Source organism: Aptenodytes forsteri, unplaced genomic scaffold, assembly GCF_000699145.1.
Source record: "Aptenodytes forsteri isolate BGI_AS27 unplaced genomic scaffold, ASM69914v1 Scaffold79, whole genome shotgun sequence".
Classification (NCBI taxonomy): domain Eukaryota; kingdom Metazoa; phylum Chordata; class Aves; order Sphenisciformes; family Spheniscidae; genus Aptenodytes; species Aptenodytes forsteri.
In genome coordinates this window covers 2,523,130-2,544,603 of record NW_008794776.1, presented here as the reverse complement: position 1 = coordinate 2,544,603, position 21,474 = coordinate 2,523,130, and the positions used below count along the sequence as shown (strand labels likewise).

Genomic DNA, 21,474 nt, shown 5'->3' with positions numbered 1-21,474 from the left:
TAAATATATTAGTAATCAAAATCTGCAAATATGGAAACTCTGAACTGCACTCTCCTGAGATATGGGCTTCCCAAGAACTGTGGTGTGAAAATAAATATTGAAGGGATTAAAACAATGTTCAACTGGCTCTTCTAATCAGAGCAATGCGACATTAGCTCTCGTTATTTTAAGAACTATACAAATGAAAACTCTTGCCAAAGCTGGGAGCAGCCTGCTGAACAAACCCCAGGATCAACAGCCTGCCTCCTTGTCAGTCACTGAGCAAGTCAGGCTTAAAGCAAGCACCGTTCCACTTGAATAAAATAATTTCTTTTGTAAAAGGTCCCTGTAAATTACTTGGGACTTCATTTAGTGTTTTTCCAGCTGTTCTCTAGTAAGACATTAAAACAAGCTGGCAGGACCTTCAAAATGCTACTCTACCTAGTCAGCTAGAAGGAAGGAATCCTTACGAAAACACAGATGAGGCTGCACACAGCTTTAACACAACACAGGAAATTAAAAATCTAACTTTTAAAATACGTGCATGGGAAACAGCAAGGGACACAGATAAGTTAAACAGCACTTAGAATAGAAAATAAACTCCCACTGCTCCCAAACCTCACTGTTCTAGAAGGAGGCAGAAGCAGAGCTAAAATGTCACCATGGCTATCAGCTGGTCCTGGACTCATACACGTGAGACCAGTGCACATGTATATAGAGTTTCTCCCCCCTCACTGGGCCTTTTTGCTCATGAACTGGCACTGAGCTGGAATTCAAGAGACTCCTCTGCAAGAAGGGGAGATTCTGTGAAGGGATTTTAAGGATATTAAGAGGCAGCTCAGATGCAAGTCTACCAAACCCACTTGCATCTTCTGAAAAAAGCGCTACCTCATCTTTAACAAGGCTTTCCCCGACCTCCTGCTGAAGTATATCAGTGTACTCAATCCTGTACCATTTTCTGTCTATTAAAGGTCCAGCATCTTAGCTGTGCTCAACCTTCTCTCCAACAAAACATCTCTGCAATATTTCTGTGATTCCTATTCAAGGAAATCTATTTAGGAATGGTTAAAACACCATCTTTAAACAAAACAGCAAGAATTCCAAAGTTTTTTTGCCCAATTCAGCTCAGGCCCAGAAAAGGACAGGTTGTCTCATCTTCCCGGAAACACGAAGCAAGACTTGAAACTTGGCAGTTCTTAACATTATTAAGCTGGCAGGCAATTACAAACTCCTGGCTAAATACACTCTGCCGCTAGCAAAGAAACGGTGTTGAGAGCCTTGTTCTGACCTGCAGTTCCAACAGCATGCCACATCTTTAAGGCGTTACCCTCTCCTTTATATAATTTGGTGGCTATAAGGCTAACACAGTGCTAGCCACTATCCCTCAAGCAAACCAGTTAAGCCTCCCTACTGTGAATCCTATCTCTTTATATTGAAAAAAACCCCCCACTGCTACCAAGATCAGAAAAATCCATTCACCCAAGGAAAACAGGCCTCTAAGCTACTAATTTCTGCAGAATTTAAGTTTTCCACTTCACAGAAGTCTGTACAAAGCTCTCAGCCCTGCAAAGGTGCTGTTTTCCAGACATGCGCAGAATCTAAGCTGGTGTCTTGAGCCTGCAGACAGCGCCTCTGCTGTGGCATAACGGAGCTACCACATTGCAGCGCAGCAAAATTAGACAGAGGTCTGTTGGATCCTCTGGCAGCATTATATATCACAAATCCAGGTAATGCAGCAAGGCAGGACTGTGAAATTGAGATGCTGCCATCAGTAACAGAAAAGGGACCGTCAGTTACTTGGAGAGTGTAGGGGCATACCCTTTTACCTCCCTCCATTAACAGACACGCCATAACACAGAAAAACAAGAGTCCTTATCTCTCATACTCAGCTCATCAGTCTACCGAGTGACAGCAGCAATCTCCAACTGAAGGAGAGAGACATAAATACAACTGACACTTTCAGCAACTTCAGGATATTGGTCCACAAAAGATTTTCTAGACCAGCTACCATCAACAGAGGGAGGGAGAAGATACAGAAAACTCATTCAATTTATGTGCCACCAAAAAAAAAAAAAAGCATAGCGAACGAAACAACTCTTTGCTACATCCCAAACAGGGAACTTTTACTTCTGTCCCTGTAGAAAGGGGACATTCTCATCTTCACCAGAAAACTGCTGGCCAAACAATAATCCCACACTGAAGTCTGGGCATCCCTGTGGATGTCTGTGGTGAGCAACACATTCTTGCAGAGAACGCTGTTTCACAAGCCTTACTTTGCCATTACTGAGAAGTAATAATATCCCTGTGTTTATTTTCATGGGCTCCACTTCAGTGATGAGGCACTCAGCTTACTGCCTTGGGAACAGTGGCTACACAGGTCAGCAGATCAGAGCAAATATCTACTGCAGGTCAGTGCGGGCCCTGCGTGCCTCGTAGCTCTTGAGACATAGGAAAAGGATGAAACCACCTAAAAAGTACTCTGGCCAGCCTGTGCTAAGGTGTTCAACCTGCCAAGAGGCTGCCAGGTAAACTGTAGTAAACAGCCCTTGTCAGCTGATCCAAGGGTAGATGCACTGGAGTACACCCGCCGATGTTACATGATAACACCATTTTGGAAAAGTTATTTAGGAAAAAGAACTTCTCCTCTTACCCAGAGATGCCACAAGTATCTCTAACATGGGCCCAATCCAAATCATGCTGAAGTCTCAGAGACCAAGCTGATTTATTTGGGGCCCACCTTGCAACTCCCCCAACTCCACCCACGCAGAGCATGGCCAGTGAGACTCCTGTTTAGACCTCTCTACAAGTCAGAAGACTTATTCCAGATAGGTCTAGTCTTATCACAGATATTCTTAATTACTTAGCTGTAGAGGGTGAAAAGTTACACAGCAGTGCCTCACACCTCTTGTTTACAAAGGGGTCCCCAGACCACTTGGGATGAATTAGAAGGCCACAGAAGGCCAGCTCCTTGCACGTGTCGTGGTCAAACCAAGACATGTCCTGCTCTGACTTGAAGTTTTCTTTACAGAGATGCGCTCTTCAAGCAGCAGCTTTAAGGAAGGTCATGAATATGCACTTATGAACTGTCCATAACAACCTGTGTCAATGCCAACTCACAGAATTTAAGAAGAAGTTTTAGATCAGCCTGCTCTGACCTCCTGAGTACCCGAGGCCACAGAATTCCAGTTATCCTCGTACAGAGGACAGTCACTTTTGTAATGCTTCCCACAGCTCTACCACGCACGGTGGCAATCTGCTACTCTCAGCCCAGAACATACCCTATGGTGGGCTTTAAATGAAAGCAACATCCACAGAGGTCTATCAGAAGGGAAATTGCATTGTACCATTAAAGAACAACAACAACATAGAAGTTGCACTTAGCAGAACATGCACGACCTTCGGTTGTATCAGAGAGATGGGGCTGACCAACAGCATAACCCAGCTGAAATGCGTATTGCATTGAAACGTGCACATACTCACGTCTTCCAGTTATGAAGACAAGGAGAATTAGAGTGCCTTTGGATTCAACACAGAATTACCTTATTGCCTAATGCTTGTAATTAGAGGGCAGAATGGATTGGGAAGCTTACAAGCATCTCGTTCGATGAGAAACAGGGGATTTGCATGCGCAGCTTGCATAAGTGTTACAGGAACTACCAGAAAAAATATCTGAGGAGTCAGTGGGAAAGTAGACGTTGCAATTAAATACCATCACGCAATTATTAAAATAACTGAAGCAGCACAATAACCGCTCAATAGAGATGAGCCTCCTGCGTACCAGTGAAATGCCCTGGAAGAAATCTGAACTTCCAAGATGAAATACCATCACGCAATTATTAAAATAACTGAAGCAGCACAATAACCGCTCAATAGAGATGAGCCTCCTGCGTACCAGTGAAATGCCCTGGAAGAAATCTGAACTTTCCAAGATGAGCTTTCAGGAAAAAAAAAATCATTATCATCAAAAGCACCCTGAGCACCTGCAGAAACTGGGAGAGGAGATGCCCCAAAGGGGAATGGGGTGGAATGGAAAAAGCCACGTGATGCAAAAGCTGACACTTGTATCTAGGCTCTGGGATCTGGAAGACCCAGATCTCTGCCGCAGTGATGGGAGTAACTAACTTTCTTGCTGCAGTCCCTTACTGACTGCTCCCTCTGGAAATCTGTACCTGCTGGGTTTTCTTTACTGGCAGCTGGCACACAGATGTTAAGAGTTAAAATAAAAGTAAGCACCAATTTCCCAGTCACAACAGCTGCTTTTTACAGTTGTCAAGGTAAAATATTTTATTGGTAAAAACAGAGCTAAAAGGTAACTTTTTCAAATTAACTCAGGCAAAGAAGGATCAAACCTTACCCCAGGCAACACTCAAATAAACCAAACTGGGGTAAAACTGAATTTTATTTGGAAAATACAATTCATCGTCACTTTCTCAAACTAGCCACCAATTTCCTGAGCAGTCTCATTTGATAAACAAGGAAGCAAGCTGTATTAATAGCCTAGCTAATCGCACAGTATGCTTCACTTTTTTTTTTTTTGCGGGGTGGTGGAAGGGAGAAGATGACAATGGACACATAGAAGCACTAGTATGAACAGGAAGATTTTCTATAAACCCATGTTTCTATAAATCATTTGGCCAGAAGCTGTGTTCTTGTTTACATACGCAGCTTTGCCAACAAGAGTGCACAGCCCAGTGCTTTAACATCAGGGTTCATTTCATGTGCACGAAAGCTCAAAACTTTAGCTTTCAAAGCCCCATGCATTGGTAAAACTGAAGTTTGACTGTTTTTTAAAAGCATTTCATTATTAAAATTTTCACTTGTATTCAAGGAGAATAAGAAGGTATCAAATACAAAACCATTTTCACTTGGTATTCACAACAGCATTTCACCACCACCAAAGATGCTCCTTTTAAAGCACAGCAATACCCAAAAACATGGGTGCAAAAATCACTTATCTAAGACAAAGCACACTAAACCTGGATTTTAATAAACAAATGCCTGTCACTGCTATCTCACTCACATTTTAGACAAAACACATGAAAGTTAGAATATTCCTTCATTTGCCTTCAAGTACTAAATCCTTTCTGAAAATTAAAGTCCACAAACATAATTCATTACCCTGTACGAATAGAGCGCAACACACTAGCATCAAGCCCCAAATAATCATTCTAGGGATGCCAACACTAGCTGTAGGGCAAATGTAAATTTAGCTTTTAATCCTTCAATTTTTGCCATTTCCAGGCACCATGTACCTCAAATAAGGAGCCTGAAGTATTATCCAGCTGACTAGCTTTTAATTTGCACAATGTGAAGAAACTTTGTTTAATCATGACCCAGAGCCACAGCAGAAATGAGATTAAAGTTGTCTCTTCACATTCAGTAATCTTCTAGTTAACGTGCAAAACAACAAGAAAGCTGCTTTAAAGAAAAAAAAAAAAAACCACCCAAAAAACCACACCAGTCAGGCCACCAGAAAATAAGGGCTGTGTCTGACTGCAGCTAAGCAACTTGTTCAACGTGTTATCCTCCTACTGCTTAGGTACTCAAGTGCAACGTGATTTTCACATAGGCCAGGATCCTGTACCTGTGCAGTGGGCTGCACTGAAAAACAGCTTGGGAGATTGAAGCCCCAGTCCCAGCAACACAGCTGGATAACATGCAAAGCGTGTTTCATTCGGTTTGATGGCAAAGACACACTTCAGTCTCACCAAAAGGTTCTTCAAGGCACCACCGTCACAGGTAACTGTGCTGTATTCTCCAAAAGACCCTGAAGTTAGTAGTTTTCATCACCCTCACAACACTACTGGCTACACTACAGTCACCGTCAATACACTGAAGAAAGAAATGTGTTCCTGTCCTAGATGTGGGGACACCCTTAGGGGTAAACTTAAAGAAAGCGAAATACACTCGTGGGATCTTATTTTAATCCAACCCTACAGAACTACAAGGCTTCAGTATAAATAGCTTTTTTCCAGTGAACAAGAAAGACAAACCATGTCCCTAGCAGTGTTAAAATATGTTTAATCTATAAGGTCACTGTAACTAAACTACCTAACTACTGACAACAGTCACCACTGACCTACATAGGAAAGACTACAAGACTAGCTTTTATTGTCATGGATTCTCAGTTTTCAAACAATTATCAAGGGCGAACCTCTTAGAAGAGGAGCAGTGATACTCTGTTTATTTTGCAGGAATTAAAAAAAGAGAGATACAAACTGCTTACTTAGATCTTCCACAAACCCCAGCAACTTTAATGAGCTAAAACAGTGTTTTCTTCTGAATACAGAGGATATTCTCCATATTGTTCTACTTACTGTGAAGATAGTCTGCCAGGTCACCACCATTACAGTACTGCAAACAGAACAGAAAGCTCAGTTAATGCAAGGCAAATCAAAGATTAAAAACAAAAACAGTAAGCTTCACTAGGATAGCAGGCTTATCATAGTATTTAAACTTAAGTAATCACACGTGTCAAAATAAGTATTCAGAAGTTGGCAAGGAAAACCCCGTTCCTGTAGGTTCTTCTTCTGTCCCATTTCCCCTACACGTTATATTGCATTACGATACACCAGCATTAACTAGCTTTTGTGCATGTGCACACCCGGGTACCTGCACATCAGAGAAAGAGATAAAACCAGAACAAAGCAGAAGGGTCACCACTGGAGACACCACCAGAAAGGTGGTTGAGGAAAGCCTGGGAGCAGCCACAGCTGAAAACTGAAATTCCCCACATCATGTTCCGTATCATTAAGGAAAGTCAACAAGACCTCAGAGTGAAGACTGCAGAGGAAAGAAAATGTTCAAAAGCTTTGTAGCTAGGCTGTGTGGAGAAAATTCTCTTTCCGTGTATCTTTGAAGCGGATACTACCCAGTAACACCCATTTGACCCTTGAGGTAAGATGTCTGACTGATTAAACCTGTGCCAGCACGACCTCCTGACAGCAGCAGTATGAAAAATCCCTCTAGCTGCTATCTTCACCCACACTGGCATGCAGCCGCAGATTAGACTAGCAAAAGCATCACAGGTGAGACTGTGAGCAGAAAGCACTACTTGTGTAACAAGCTGGTCTGCTTAAAACAAGTTTAAAAAAAAAATAAAAAAAAAAAGGGAAAAGCGAAAAAGGAAGGGAAAGAAGGAAAAAAAAAAAAGACAAAAGAGACACACACTCACCTCCATAACCAAGTAGACAGAGTTTGCCAGTTCCTGGGGAAATAGAAAATGGAAAAATAAGATTTATGTATTGAAATATTTCACACACTTTACAACTGCTGCATTTCCTTTTAAACAGGTAAGCTGTGCTCTGTTATGATTCAGACTGAAGAGAGAGTAAAACTTCTTTATAGGTTAATTCCTGGAAGACTGCTTACTTTGAAAGCACCAGGTATTTAAGCATGTTATTCCTTTCTGAGTGTGCATCTGTTCAACCAAGCAGATCTCCTGTATTGCGGCTTGGGTCTTCATGTTCTTTTCAGGCTCTTGAGATTAACAGCAGCATGCAACACAGATGCTGGCACACTACTATCTTAGAGCCTTAATCATTTCCACATTCAGCTTGGCCCTTTATAGCAGCTATGCCTACATGAACAGCGCTAGTCTGAACAGAGAGATAAGAGGAACACAACTTTGGCACCTGCAATTCAACCCCACAGCTGAAAAGTGCCTAAGAGATTCACCTTTGATTTGAGGGCAAAAAGGAAAGATCTCAGGTCAAAACCGCAACATCGGCCAACCAGTTTCTGCACATGCATTAACAGAGTGTTATTATCGGGCGGCTAAAGCTTTCTGGATTATCATGGGGGTCAACACCAGCGAAGTCCAGGCCAAATGCTCACCTTCCTAAGTTTGCTACAGGTGCTGCACTGTGATGCTTCTTACAGTCTTCAGCATTTATCTCCAGCCTTACCTGATCTTCTCCACTGGCTCCCTGGCCTTAGGAGGCATCTACATGGTGGTATATCCACGGTGCAAGCACAGGATACTGTGGAGAAGTGCCCCACAAACATAGAGCACCACGGAGCCACGTTAGGAACTTTGGTGGCTGTGCAACACACACGCTGACACCAGCGACTGCCTGGCACTTGTTTACCAGAGCTGCCAAACCACTAGCAGAGAACAAACATGAAAACAGCCAGACGTTTCAACCCTAGGTAGACACCGAAGGGTGAACGAGACTCGATCCTCTTCTTGAAACAGAAGTCAGACAGAAGCAGACCTACTACATAAAAGCCTGTATGCTAGAAGTCACTCCTAAACTCAAGGCTCAGTCCTGGACAAGCGCAGGCAGCAGTTACCTGGGTGAGTGGAGAAGCTCCGAAAGCAGCGGCAGAGCAAGAGACTTCACTCCATTTCCATAGCTCCAGGGCAGCATGCCTTTACTTACAGGCTGTTTAGACACCTGCCTGCCTGATTCCTCTTCCAAGCCTGACTACAATTTCAAAAAGCCCCAGCATCCAGCCTACCAGCCTTTCAGTTTCCAAGCAGTCTCCACTGTTTGCTCTCAGCCCCTTTCATCTTGGTCTGCCCACAGGACTCTACTTCCCGTCAAGCCTGTACCAAATTGACTGCCTTTGTCAACGCCTCGAGTCCTCAGCACCATTTCTCTTGCAATCCTCTTTTAACCTCACAATGTGAAATCTGAGTTTCCAGATGCTTGCTGGAAGACTGGTTGGAAGATGTGGGGGGAGAGGGGAGGAAGCTGAACTACCTGCCATTTGAGAGACCCAAGCTACAGCTGCATGCAGCAAGGGCCACCTTCCCCTGGAGGGGCACGAGGCGCTGGGCAGTCCAGTAGCCTCAGCTCATGTGGCTCCCCTGGTTCGAGCGTTCCCCAGACCTGGGGCTGGCCGTCCCCGGCTCTTACAGCTGTTCTCACCACCAAGCCCAGCTGAGCTTTTTGAAGGTCTCCTTGTTTGTCCAAAAAGCAATTTTCTGTGATACTTCAAGAAGGCGTTTGTTGCATTTCCTTGCATGACAAGTACTGCTTTAAACAGGCCTTGTTTTCCAATCTCTGCATTTAAAAGCAGCACATGTTAAGTCATCCACTTTCACACACGCTTCAGATGAAGTGGGAATCCAGCCTGTGGTTAGAAGCACTAGCCCAGGGAAGCAGTGCAAGAAGAAAACCCCAGGCATGGTCACAAGCTTTGCAAGTGACAAAGCACTGGGGGAAGATTTTTCAGAAGCGTTCAAAGCCCACCAGCTCCTGCTGTCCCTAACAGGAACAGAGGAAAGTCAAGGTTTATGAAAGACACCCAGGCCTTTCACTGCTCCAGGAGCTCCAGCCACAGATCTACCAGAAGACGCGAGGACACACCAGAAGTACGGTGCAGCTGCTCAGGGAACGACTGCGGGGCTGCGGGCCAGGGAGCTTGCTAGAGGGCACGGAGGAAGTGTCTGAAGTGTTTTTTGCAGCCCACACAGAGTTCATCACTGCCACGGCAACATTTTTTCATAGACACTTGTTGTTTAAACATGCTGTGATCATTGCAGCTCAGTAACTCTACACATTAACACGCATAGTGCCAGCAGGGTTTGGGGAAGCTTAATATATTATTACTTACACAGAAAACGAAGAGAAGGTTTAGCTTACCCAAACTAAGCCCAAAAGACATTTGTAGTAAGTTATTAGCCAGTAACTAATGTACACTGTACAGTTTGGTTGTTTTTCCACTGTATGTTATTTAAAGACTGCAAACAAACATCATCAACAAGTCATTGATTTTTGGCAGCCAGTGTGTACAGTGACTAGGGTTAAATAAGGACCTACACAGGCAAGGGAGATGCTCTGCTTGACTCCCCCAGCAACAAATTGACCTTGGTGGTTGGTGGTTTTATCCCACCACCACAGGGTGAAGAGATCAGAGAGCAATGCCTGAAAGGCTTCTAGGAGAGAAGTAGGTGGCTCCCCCAACCATCCACCGGCAACAACACCCTCTGAACATTCAAGCCTTACTGGGAAGCACTCTCCACCCTGCTGCACGCACACCCACCGCAGAATATTTAGCAAGCGTATTTTCAGATCGCAGAAGCCTGTAGCAGGGTTGACACAACTTCCACATTTGCAACTTCAGCATTTCAAGACCCACTTACCAGAAAGAGATTTGTAGGAATTTTGCCACCAAAACTAAACATTTATTTCAGGAAGGGCCCCGGAAACAAGTTCTCGTTTGGAAAAAGCCTTCAGCCAGTAGCTTACTGTGATTACAATGGATACAACTGTCTGTGGAGACTTCTGGTTTCTCAACAGGCTGACAGACTTCTCTCAAGCTGATTCAGCAGCAGAAACTATTTCTTTTCCATTTTTATCCTTCCACAGTATTTATGATTTGTTCATTAACAAAACAAGGAAAAAAATACTGCAAGACAAATTTTGCAGACTACCACCCTCTCTGAAAAGAAACAAAATGCCCAACGCACTCATGTCCACATCAGTAACAAGAATAACATTACAGTTTGTTGTATTTCTGCAGAGGCTTATGTCCAAGAAGCGCTACAGATAGTTTACTCTGGACCTCTTACTCACATGTACCAGTCTGTGCAGCCAAGGCTAATCCTGTCACTAAACAAGCTCGACAAAGGGAACAGCAGAGAGGCAAACCCCTAACTTTTCCTCTCATTGCAAAGTGCAGCAGTACCCTGACTGTGCTCCACAACAGCACCAAAAGGCCTCTGCCAAAGACATTAAGCCAATAATTAATCAGCCTGGATCATTGCCTGACTCATAGTTCTTGCAGCAGAGGCCCCAGCAATGAAGTTACAATTTAATTGAGTGTAAAAATAGGCAACAGCCTCTACTGTCTACAAATAACGTGCATTTGCTGACGGAGGACAGAGAAATGAAGAAACTTCATTTAGCATAAATCATCCCAGGACAATGCTGTGTTAAAATTCCTCACTGGGACACTAGGAGGGATGGCGTTATGAACATCAAGACCCAGCAGTCCTGTCTCCCTTTAAATTTTCTCTCCACCCATACTTCAAGGTGGCATGGTCCTCTTCTTGGAAAGTGTATGTTTAGGTGTGTCCAAAGGGAAATGTCTGGGTGTACCCACAGTTAGTCATCCTCCTACCACAGCTTAAAAAGTCTGCGAGAGGAAACTTCCTTAGAGAAATCCTCCTCTGCACTCTACCCCAGCGCCTAGCCTGCCACCAAGTTTAGAAAGATGTTTAGGAAGGGAAAAAAGTTGAAGTTTAATTACACAACACTCCAAAACTCTCAGCAAGGCAGTGTTCTCACCAATCTGTGTGGGACCAGTGTTGTAATAGACACTGGGGTAAAACCAGCAAAGAATGGCTTCCATCTCACAGAAACCCTCTTCTCTAGGAAGGCTGGGAGATGCAGGAGGAACACTTGGGAGATGAAGGTAGCTCCACTGTTACGCCCATGTGCTGAGCACCGCAGGGCTGACAAGGCTCCTACTGCCTACAGGAGAGGAGCTGTATGGACTCAAGTCCTCAAAACTGGTTTTGTTACTCTCCTGAAGAACGGCGTACCACCGCCTGTTTGTTGGCCTCCCGCCGATGGCGAAGGTTCCTGTTTTGTACCTCTCAGAAGATGTCTACCATGCGCTGCCGAACACTGCCTCTCAAACAGCACCAGGAGCAGCTGCCAAGCAAAGATCATTGCTGCACACAGATCACTGTAAGCGGGGCTAGGACTTGTCAATCGTTCCAACACAACAGAAGCATAAAATAAAGCTGAGGATCTGACAGTGAAAGATAAACTCAACACCAACTGAAAGCTAAGCTCTTCCAATCTTTTTTTTTTTTAATGCTACTTCCCTGACTCGCTGCAGCGGAACCACAGCACACTGCAGCCTCCTGTTTTGCCAGTAGCATCTCATGGAGCCAGTGCCCTTTTGGCCTATGGTCTCTAGTCATCGCTCTTCTGACAGTGGCACTGGAGTCATGAACGTGGGCTGTAACGAACACCGTTTTGCTTTACAGAAACCAACTCCTAGGCCAACGGCACCTGGAAAGCCTCTAGCTAAGGCAGGGGCTCCCAAGCCAGCTGAGCTCAGGAAACAGAACCCACCGTTCTCAAGAGAGGGAAGAAACTTTTCCAAACAGTAAAATCTCTTGGTATTATTTCACTCTGGTTCACAGCTTGGCTTGAACAGGCTAACCTCTGAAGAGGGAAAGGAAAACAGTCATGCTATGCAAGGGTTATCTCTTGACGCAACTATTTGAACGGAAGCAAGACAAAAGACAATAGTAACATTAATCTGAATTGTGGGAGCACCTACCAATACTAACCGTTTGGAAAACAGATCTAAAGCAAATAGCTGAAAGATATTCATACGCCTTTTGACCTCATGCAGAAAGAAAAAAAAAAACCAAACCTCAGAGCCTACTGTGTTTCTCTGTTCTCTGGCCCTGCTCCCTCTTTACTCCTTCTGAACCTTACCAATGAGGAGCTCAGGAACATTTCAAGCAGGTTTCCAATTCAAAAGACAACAATTAACTCAGATGGAGGAAGAAAAGGAAGAAAGAAGAGGAAAGTACTCATTCACTGCAGTATAATCTCCTCTCTGCACAGACACACAATATCACAAAATGTTTCTCAAACCCAGACACAGCTTCGCAGCCAGACAAAAGCACATTTTAGGACAGACTTTTGGGATTCAAGTCATGCAGCCGGTGAGGTCCTGCACCAAGAGAGTTAGCACATTATAAGGAACGAGCAGCCACTTTCCTCTTGCTTATGGGCTACGTTGGAAGTGATAAATCTTGGGCTGTGGCAGCAGTCACACATAAACACGGTCCAGGAGATGGTATGCAAGCAACAAATACCATCAACCAACAGTCTACTCAATACCTCTGCCCGATTTGGCACACCCAGGTCCAGCAATAAAACTTACTGCTACTGACTGGAAAGCGTTATTACCACAGTCAGCAGATCTTCAGCTTCCCAAAAGAATGAGGGCTTCTAATTTCTTCATGTAGATGCTAGGGAATAAGCATAAGAAGCAAGACCCAGAAAGGCCCACAGACTTCAGCATTGGCTCTTGACTGCATTCTGCTTCCTACAGACCTGTCAGCTTGCTCCAGGATGTGGAGCACCTGCAGCATAGAAGTGGTTTATGGGCAGCCTTGCATCAGGTGGATTTCTGTAGGACCAGGAGAACAACAATGCGAAGGGCCAGCGTTACCCCATTCCAGGCACTATGGTATTCTCTGCTTATGAAACAGATGAGTTGTTTCAGGACAGGTTGTACTTCAGGGCAGATTAAAAACAGCAGGAAAGCTATCCTCTGCTCCTACACGGGCTTCAGGAAGGGAGGGAAAGCACTTCCCATCCCCTGGCAATAGTCCTAAAGTCTGACTGCATAACATTAAAAAAAAACCAAAACAAACAAGACAGCATCGTGTCCATGGAGCTTCTGTTTGCCAGGCAGCTAATACCACCACAGACAAGTGGTAGGACAGCTCAGACTTCAAGCGACCTGAAGAAACTTCACCATCCCTTCCACTGGACACGAGCTTTCTGCAGCTTCCTTCAAACCAGCCCCAGTTCTCTTCTCCTCTCCACCTCTACCTCCAGGCGGTGGCAGGCCGCAGTGCCTGTCACTGCCCCACTGACTGGGCAGTCTGCTGTTGGCTTCACACAAGTTCACTGCAGGCCTTGATCAAAGCCCTGAGATTCAACGCACTTGCTGGATGACCGATGGCTACAGCGCTCGCAGAGAGCTCGAACAGGAAAACAAGACTCTCCTTCGGAGGCAGACTGTGCCGCCTCTGCAGAGCGACACACTACAGCAAGTCAAAGCTGAGAGCTGCATCTGACCCTAACCACAGAAACCAAAATACTGGATTAACGTCATAATAAGAGTATATAGGGACAAAGCGGCAGCTTTCACAAGGCACAGAGCTTCAAGGCGAGACCAAAAACATGCATCAGAGCAAACTGAAGACTCATGCTGCTGGGACACTGAAAAGCAATCACTTCTTACAACAGTCATGTTCGTCTGGGGGTAATGCTGCACCACCTACACCAGTTTGCGTCCCCAGCTGGCCAGCTCTTAAGGAGGCATTACTGCCCGAGAGCATACAGCGCAGGTCACATCTGTACGCAGCAGCCCAGCAAGGATAAGAGACTGTGGAAGAAAAAAAGCAGCACAATCCTGAAGAGTTTGGACTTTCTGACATGGAGTGGAAAGAAGTAGTTACCCCTTTGCCAACAGGCAGAATAAGACCTAGAAGCATCTTTAAACAAAAGCAAGCTCCTTTTTGCAAATGGCAGCACATTATCTTAATGCTATCAAGAGAGGAGACTTCAGAATTCTAAGAACAATGATAAAAATATTGAAGATCCGATTTGCTTTTCTACATTTATTCCTCATCTCCTTTCTGTATCACAGTCATATTATAAAATGAACATTTAAGGTTGAATTCCCCATTACCTTAAGCTCAGTCACATGTACTGGAATGAAATCCTTGCACACCATAAGGTTGTATTTTATGACCCTACCCAAAGTGCTGGAGTAGTGGGGGGAGTGCTGTGGGTCGAGGCAGACAATAAGGCAGGCCACAAGAGTGAATGTTTCCATTTTAATCACACACTCACCAAGACATATTCACTTACTGAGATATGTTCAAATACAAGCAAAGCCACACAATCTGGAAGTTTGATTTTAGAACCAATTAATGTAGTTCTGCTAATAAAGTTGGGAACGGCTTGTTTTTTTAAATGGCATATCCCAAACACAATCTGATATCCTGCAGGAGAGGGGGTTTTTTTGGTGCAACTCTGGAAGTTAGAAAACCCCGCGGGGGGTTGGATCTCTATGGCAGCTGCATGACTGACTGGCCTTTGCAAGTCTTCTATTTTACATCCACTTATTTCATACTTCATTTACCAGATTTAAGAAAACAAACACACGTTATCACAGCACAAAGGTGTTATAACAAGGAGTTTAAAGGAAAAAAGCATAGGTTTTCAAATAAAAACCATCTTAATTTAAGAGGGGGAAAAAAATATCCGATTACCAGAAGCCAGAGTAACATGGGCTTGAATCTGCAGTATTTAAAAAACAAAGAGAACTGAGTATGTTTTAACATATTTAACAGGCTGGCTACAATTGCCAACTAGATGAAAAAAATATCAGTCAAACACAAATGAAAAATCCTGCAAAGAGAAAGTTGCCCAACTGCCCAGTTGCGTGCACAGTGACATTAAGCAGCACACACGCATAGGAAACATGCAACCTACATGCCCCAAACCCACGCAGAAGCCCGGCGGGGCTGCATCTCAGCCTCAACATCACCTTGCCCTCCGCTGCGATTCGTGGGGTTTCCCATCGCGCCAGCAATGGGAGCGCCTTGCGCTCCAGGCCACCAGCACGTACCGAGCCGGCTGGGAGGCCTTCCCTTCCTGGAGATGCAAGACGCTTTGCTAAATAGGAACTCTAACGACTTAAAATTCTGCATCTTTCATTCCCCCCACCAGAAGCACACTGTCTGGTTGATCTCTAGTACGCCAGCTCAGCTGACCTAATTCCTCCTGTTATTCTGATGCTAGGAGACAAGCCAGGTGCATCTGCAGCCAGACAGAACATTATTGCCCTAAGCAACCAGTGATGCAGAATTTGATTCATTTCTATCAGCCCCTCTTGAAACAACCTTGCTTATTAAGCAAATGCAGCTTTGAGATCCTCACTTTGCATTTCAAGAGCATCTCTATGTTTATGGTGGTATTTAAGGCCTGCGCATCATAAAGCAGGAGACATCACACAGTTAAAGCACCTCTTGCTATACACTAAGCACAAAAGAGGCTCTAAAGCTATCTGTTGGCAGGGCTCCTCCCTTGATTGTGCTGTGGACATTTATTATTAAATTTCTCAGAGAGGAACCATAACATCTGAAGACAATTAAGATGGCTTCTCTTAAGCAAAGTATGTTTAGGTCTGTACCTGAGAAACACTGCCTTGGAAGACCACATCACTCGTATTCACTTTCCATCAAGTTTGCCATTCACTATTGCTACATGAACATGAGTAACAGGGAAAAAAAAAAAACCCAAAAAAACCCCCAAAACCACCCAACCAACAAAAAACAACAAGCAAAAAAAGCACATACTTCCTTTGAAAACAAAACCAAAAACCTTCTCTCCTCGACGTTGCAGATCAAAGACCACCATCTCTGCTGACCATCCCTGTGCTTAGCTTCTCACCTCCCACTGTATCTCGCTGCGTGCCGTGTGGTGAAGGCAGTCTGCCTCATGGAAGAGACATGTCCACTTCAGAGGACCAGAGATTCTCTAGGAGCTTCCCCAAAGCAAGCCAGAGCCATCCAGCTCAGATTCCTACCACCAACACCAGTTCTACGTTTGCTGTTTGCTAGTCTGCCTGTTGTGCAAAAGCTTTTCAGTTGCTATCAAGAGGTAGGAAGGCAGGGGGTGCAGGAAAGGGAGAGGAAAAAGGAAGACACATGGAAGTGAACTGTATCCTCAATTCTCTACACATGCTTGAGCATTTGAAACATACAGTTTTATTGCAGTTTCACAATTTAGGTCAAGTCCAGACGGCCACAAAATCAAATCTTTTAATTGGGCTTTGGTTTGGACCTATAAATATTTGAAAGAAATTCAAACAGCAGTTCTCCATCTGAATTCAATCCCATCCAGCCACTGATTAGGAGGCATTTCTTCCCATCCATCTTTCAAGTCTCCACCGCCTTGCTTTGCTCACTCCAACCATATGCATTCAATCATCACAAGGATTTAAAACAGTGGAAACTTTTATAATGGAAACACTGATGGAGCTTCATGAAGAGCAGCACGAGTAGCACCTGAGCCGTTACCAGAGCTTTGCTGTCAAACTGTGGACACAACAGCCTACCAGTTTCCGATTACTCCTGGGAAACATTCCTTAATCTGTCATTATAGTCTGAGTAATGCTACCTTCCACAGGAGCTTTAGAGGCTATTAACTTCCACGTCGCCGGCTCTTCCATGACATCTTAATCATGTGAGAGGAACACAGGTATGTGCTTTACACACAGGATGAGTAAAACAGTGATCGTAATTTCAGAAATGCAACACGACCACTCCCTCTAAAAAAAGCCTATGACTCCTCTAAGGTCTATATTTAGTGGTCAACATTTGCTAGATGTTTCTGTGACCTGCACAGTGGGGTACCCAGCTAGCGAAGCCAACATAAAACAGAAGTTCAAGACTATAAAATTCTCTGTTCTCCATAAACATAGCCATTTTGGTCCACTAAACTCTCAAGCCTCATCCTACAGAACTACTGGCAGAGGGCAGTTGGATTTTCAGTCCTTTTCCCCTTCTAGCTCTAAATTAAGCCAGATCCAATCTTCAGTAACAGAATGATACCCTTCAACAGATGCAAGGATGCTGACGGAGCGGGATGGCAGACACCCCTTTCTTGTCCGCAGCGCAAACAGAAAGAGGATTGCTTGGCAGTTCAGAGAAGCCTGCACTTTACACCCACTCACCGGGCAATTTGCCAGCTTCGCTCAGCAGTGGAATTAAAACAGGATTTAACCAAGCAGGCAGCCTGACCTCAGGAGTGTGATCTCCCAGACACAGAGTACCTCCTTAGTCATTCCAAGTGTCACAGTGGAGCCCTGTCTCCTGAGATGGGGCACCCGAACAGTGCCTGAGGAACAAGATCCTGCATTAGGTGGCACGAGAGGTGGCGAGACAAGGAGGTGACACTGCAGCAACACTGATTCATCCGACATCACACTCATCAGCGAAGCACTGCAGCAGAAGCAAGCGGTGCTGGAGGGCACACCAAAGGACACTGCTGTACACGGAGCTCCAGAGGTCCCGGGGGACAGCGGGAGGCACGTACACAAGATGTGGACTAGCAGTTAAAGGCTCCGTATCGGAAAAGGGTGACAGTGCAGACAGCACAACAGAACATCACAGCCCAACAGCCCTGATCCTAATGATCACAAGGACTTTCTATACAGCAACAATAGAACAAGCCTGTTATTACTTGGCTCTCAAGACCAGCCCAGGGTGACTGATCATTAAGCTGAGAAGCATTTGTTCTGCCACCCATGCCTTAATCCATCTGCACAAGAAAAACTGCACTGCAAGGACTCCATGTTCTTTGTCTCCAGGAGCTCCAGGTGATACAGTCACTCCAGCAGAAATATTTTTGGTGAGTCTGTACTGCATGAGCGAGTTTAAGCACTACTTTCAGCTCATCCCGAGCTGGTGAGTACAATAAGCCAACTTGACACAAAATTATGGAAAGCAGACCCTCAGGTAACCTAGGCTAGACCAGAAACTCAGCAGCGCAGTGCCCTGCATGACGTTAACAGCTATGTTTCTACAACCTGTCCATCCCACCTGTGCAAAAATTAGAAAACAAAACATAACACCCAATACCCACACAAGCACAGTCATAGCTAGGCTGCTTTAAGAAGCAAGCTCAGATCACAGCACACAACTAGGGAAAACGTGCCAGTAAAATAATCCTTCTTCCTATTTCATACAGGAAAACACTTTCTAATATCCAAAGCATGATTTATGTCCAGGAATAGCAGATTTTTCTTGCCCTAGCACCAACACAGCCACACGTGAGATCTTCAGTTGACACGTATTCAACCAACCTTCCTGGGGCAGCTGGCACAGCAGAGGGAAGAAAACATACCCAGGACCTCCCGTTGCCCCAAAGATCTTCGTTACATGTAAGAACCTACTTCTTACTAGTGCTGGAAGAAGCCGTCTAGCGCACAGTGCTCCCAGGGTCTGACAAGTTCAAGAGTTACCTTCCTACCATTGAATCCCCTTAGCTAATCGAGTGGTCTCTGATCACAGAGTCAATGTCCTGAGTCAGAAAAGAAACCAAAGCAAGTCCCATACACCAGACCACATGCTACTAAGCTTTCAGTATCAACACACGAGTTGAGCTGATCCTCAGAGTTTTGGAAATCCGTTTTCTAAGAAACCTCATTTCCAGACCAAGTCCTCATGCAGCAGAAACCACCATTTGTATCTTTGCTGTCACTAATTTCCACCTTAAGGAACGAGAGCTCATTTTGGCTGTCTTTAAAGAGTAAAAAGACTTCTGTTCTCCAGATGTCTCTCTAGACTGCTGCACTCGCCTCGACTGCTGCAGTCTGGAGACCCAACTCCAGCCCCTCCGCAATCCAGCGGAGGAGTCGGGCAGGGATCGTTCAGTAGCAACTAATGCACCCTGCATATGGAGGAATCTGTTTTTTACTTTATGCCAAACATCTCCTGTGCCTAGGAAAGATCCGCACCACGACTCCATACAGACACTAAATAGACAGCACTTTTAGAAACGCAATACTATATGATTTATCCTCTTTTTGAGCAGGGGTTCTCACATTAGGCTCCTAGACTATTCACAGTACCCCTCACTAATACACATAATAATGGAAATATGCATATTTCATTTTGTGAGCCATTCTCATGTAATGATGCTGCTCTTAGGACTCCAGTGAGGGGATCTATAAAAGTCCAGACACTGCACTTTTACGCATTAAACATTCACCAGTATCATTTATTCCTAGGAAGCTTCTTCTTTTGTCATTATTTATGAACCAGTATCACAAAGATCTATGAAACTAGAAGGAACACAGCAATTTTCCTGGATTTGAAGGACAAAATAAGTGTGCCAGGGTGAGAGCTGCTGTCAGTATTAAATATCAGCACCGCAAGTGTCTGTCTGGGGCAAACCTGGCATTACATCAAAAATGGAGTTGTATGAGGCCTAGTTAGCATTAGCTTTTAACTAGGAAAATGCAAATGAAAGCATCATTGGCTGTAATCACTTGCTTAAGCCGCTGTGGTTTTGGCAACCATTTCCTTGCATGTAAGGAACACTCGAGTAAAAGTGCAGAGGAAGGGACGACACAAAATGCAACGATAGACAAAGCTACAGGGCAACATTAAGATTCACGGGAAGCATTTTCTCCTTTTTCCTCCGTGATGTTGTAATACAAGAATAAGCCTCTTCAGTTTTAGCCTAAAAGTAAGGGCTCAACTAACTGCAACTATGACATTTTCGAGGGTAAATATACATGCAGCTATGAATGAAGCAACCAATCTTGTATCAGAGGACGAAGGTGAGTAATAAGTAGTATTCTCCACAAAATAAGGAAAGGTGGGCAGAAGCCAGCGTTCCACAGAACTGCACTTTATCTTTGCAGATAATTTACTCTCACACACCTCCTAAGCAGACACAGAGCAAGGCCAAACACTCAGACGCATTACACACACACAGCGTAGGCAGGTGGACCACATCAGACTGTGTCTGATGACCGATCACCTTACACCAGAGGAGACTCCACACCCTGGTAGCACTATATAACACCCAGTGCCACCTAAGTCATCTCATTTTGTCCAAGAAATCAAATTACCCAAGTCACACAAGGAGTCTCTGACAAAGCTGGTAACTAACGTATACCTGGGCATGCTTTGAGCCCAGGACCATTCTCAAGTTCCTGTTTTGTGGTATCTTACACAGCTTCTCGCTAATATCTCACCAGGCTACACTGCTATACACAGAGTTTAACTAAAGCTCATTTGCCATCACGTAAGGAGAAAAACACATTGCTGCAGTTCTAACAGTGATGAAATCACTCCTTTTGCAGGAAATGTCTTTGAGCTGCTTCCTACCCAGCAGTTATTTGAAGCAGGGCGAGGAACAGAACATGAACAAAGGTTTTGAAAGAGCTGCAATAAGCAAATCCAGCAGCATAACGCTTCATACAAATGCAAACTATAGAGGAAGTGCAGGAGCAGCCACTCACTCCCTCAGCTGAAAAGTTATTAAGTCAGCTTAGAAGGTACGGAGGAGAACAAAAAAACACGAGATCTAATGCCCCAAGCGGCCTGTGCCCAGAGGAAACTTCCCCAGCTCTCTGACCTACTCTGCAGCACGCACCAGGCCAGAGGTGGTCACCGTTTTGCAAGACCAGCTCTAAACGGTGGCTCAGGAGCGACGCACAGCTGGCCTCCTACCCAAAGGATATTTCCAAGAAGCAATCCCGCTCCCAGCAGCCTTGCCTCCCTCCCGCCAAAACAACGCCAGGCATTAAACACTTTCCAAGGACCCGGCCACCCGCAGCACCTCGCCGTAACCCCCTGCCCCGGCAGAGGGGGAGACAGCGGGTGACACAGCCCCGGGGGGCCGCAGGGCCGGGGTGACGCGGGCAGACTACACCACCCAGAAGGCATTGCAAACAGGCTGTACCAACCGGCTGGGACTCGTGTTTGGGGTGACGCGGAGGCCACCGGAGCCAATCCACGGGAGAAGGAGGAATGTCCAGAAGTCATTGCAAACAGGCTGTACCAACCGGCTGGGACTCGTGTTTGGGGTGACGTGGAGGCCACCGGAGCCAATCCACGGGAGAAGGAGGAATGTCAACAAACACGGCGGCCTGCAGGACACGTGATATCAGGGACAGGGCCGGCAGCTCCAGATAAGCCACCCCAGGGCCACCCGGGGGGTCCGGCGGAGCCAGCGGTCACGCAGCCGTGTAGCA

At 45.1% G+C, this 21,474-nt stretch overlaps 1 protein-coding gene across 2 annotated transcripts in view; it reads right to left on the bottom strand.

The window, feature by feature from the left end:
• ULK1 (unc-51 like autophagy activating kinase 1) overlaps positions 1–21,474 on the bottom strand; it is a 91,746-nt gene that overhangs the window by 69,116 nt on the left and 1,156 nt on the right. For both annotated transcript variants that reach the window (XM_009274331.2, XM_009274332.2), the window contains exons 3-4: positions 7,154–7,186; positions 6,297–6,333 (exon numbers count right to left, since the gene is read on the bottom strand). In XM_009274331.2, coding sequence (XP_009272606.1) covers positions 6,297–6,333; positions 7,154–7,186 — 70 coding nt within the window. The remainder of the gene's footprint in view (positions 1–6,296; positions 6,334–7,153; positions 7,187–21,474) is intronic.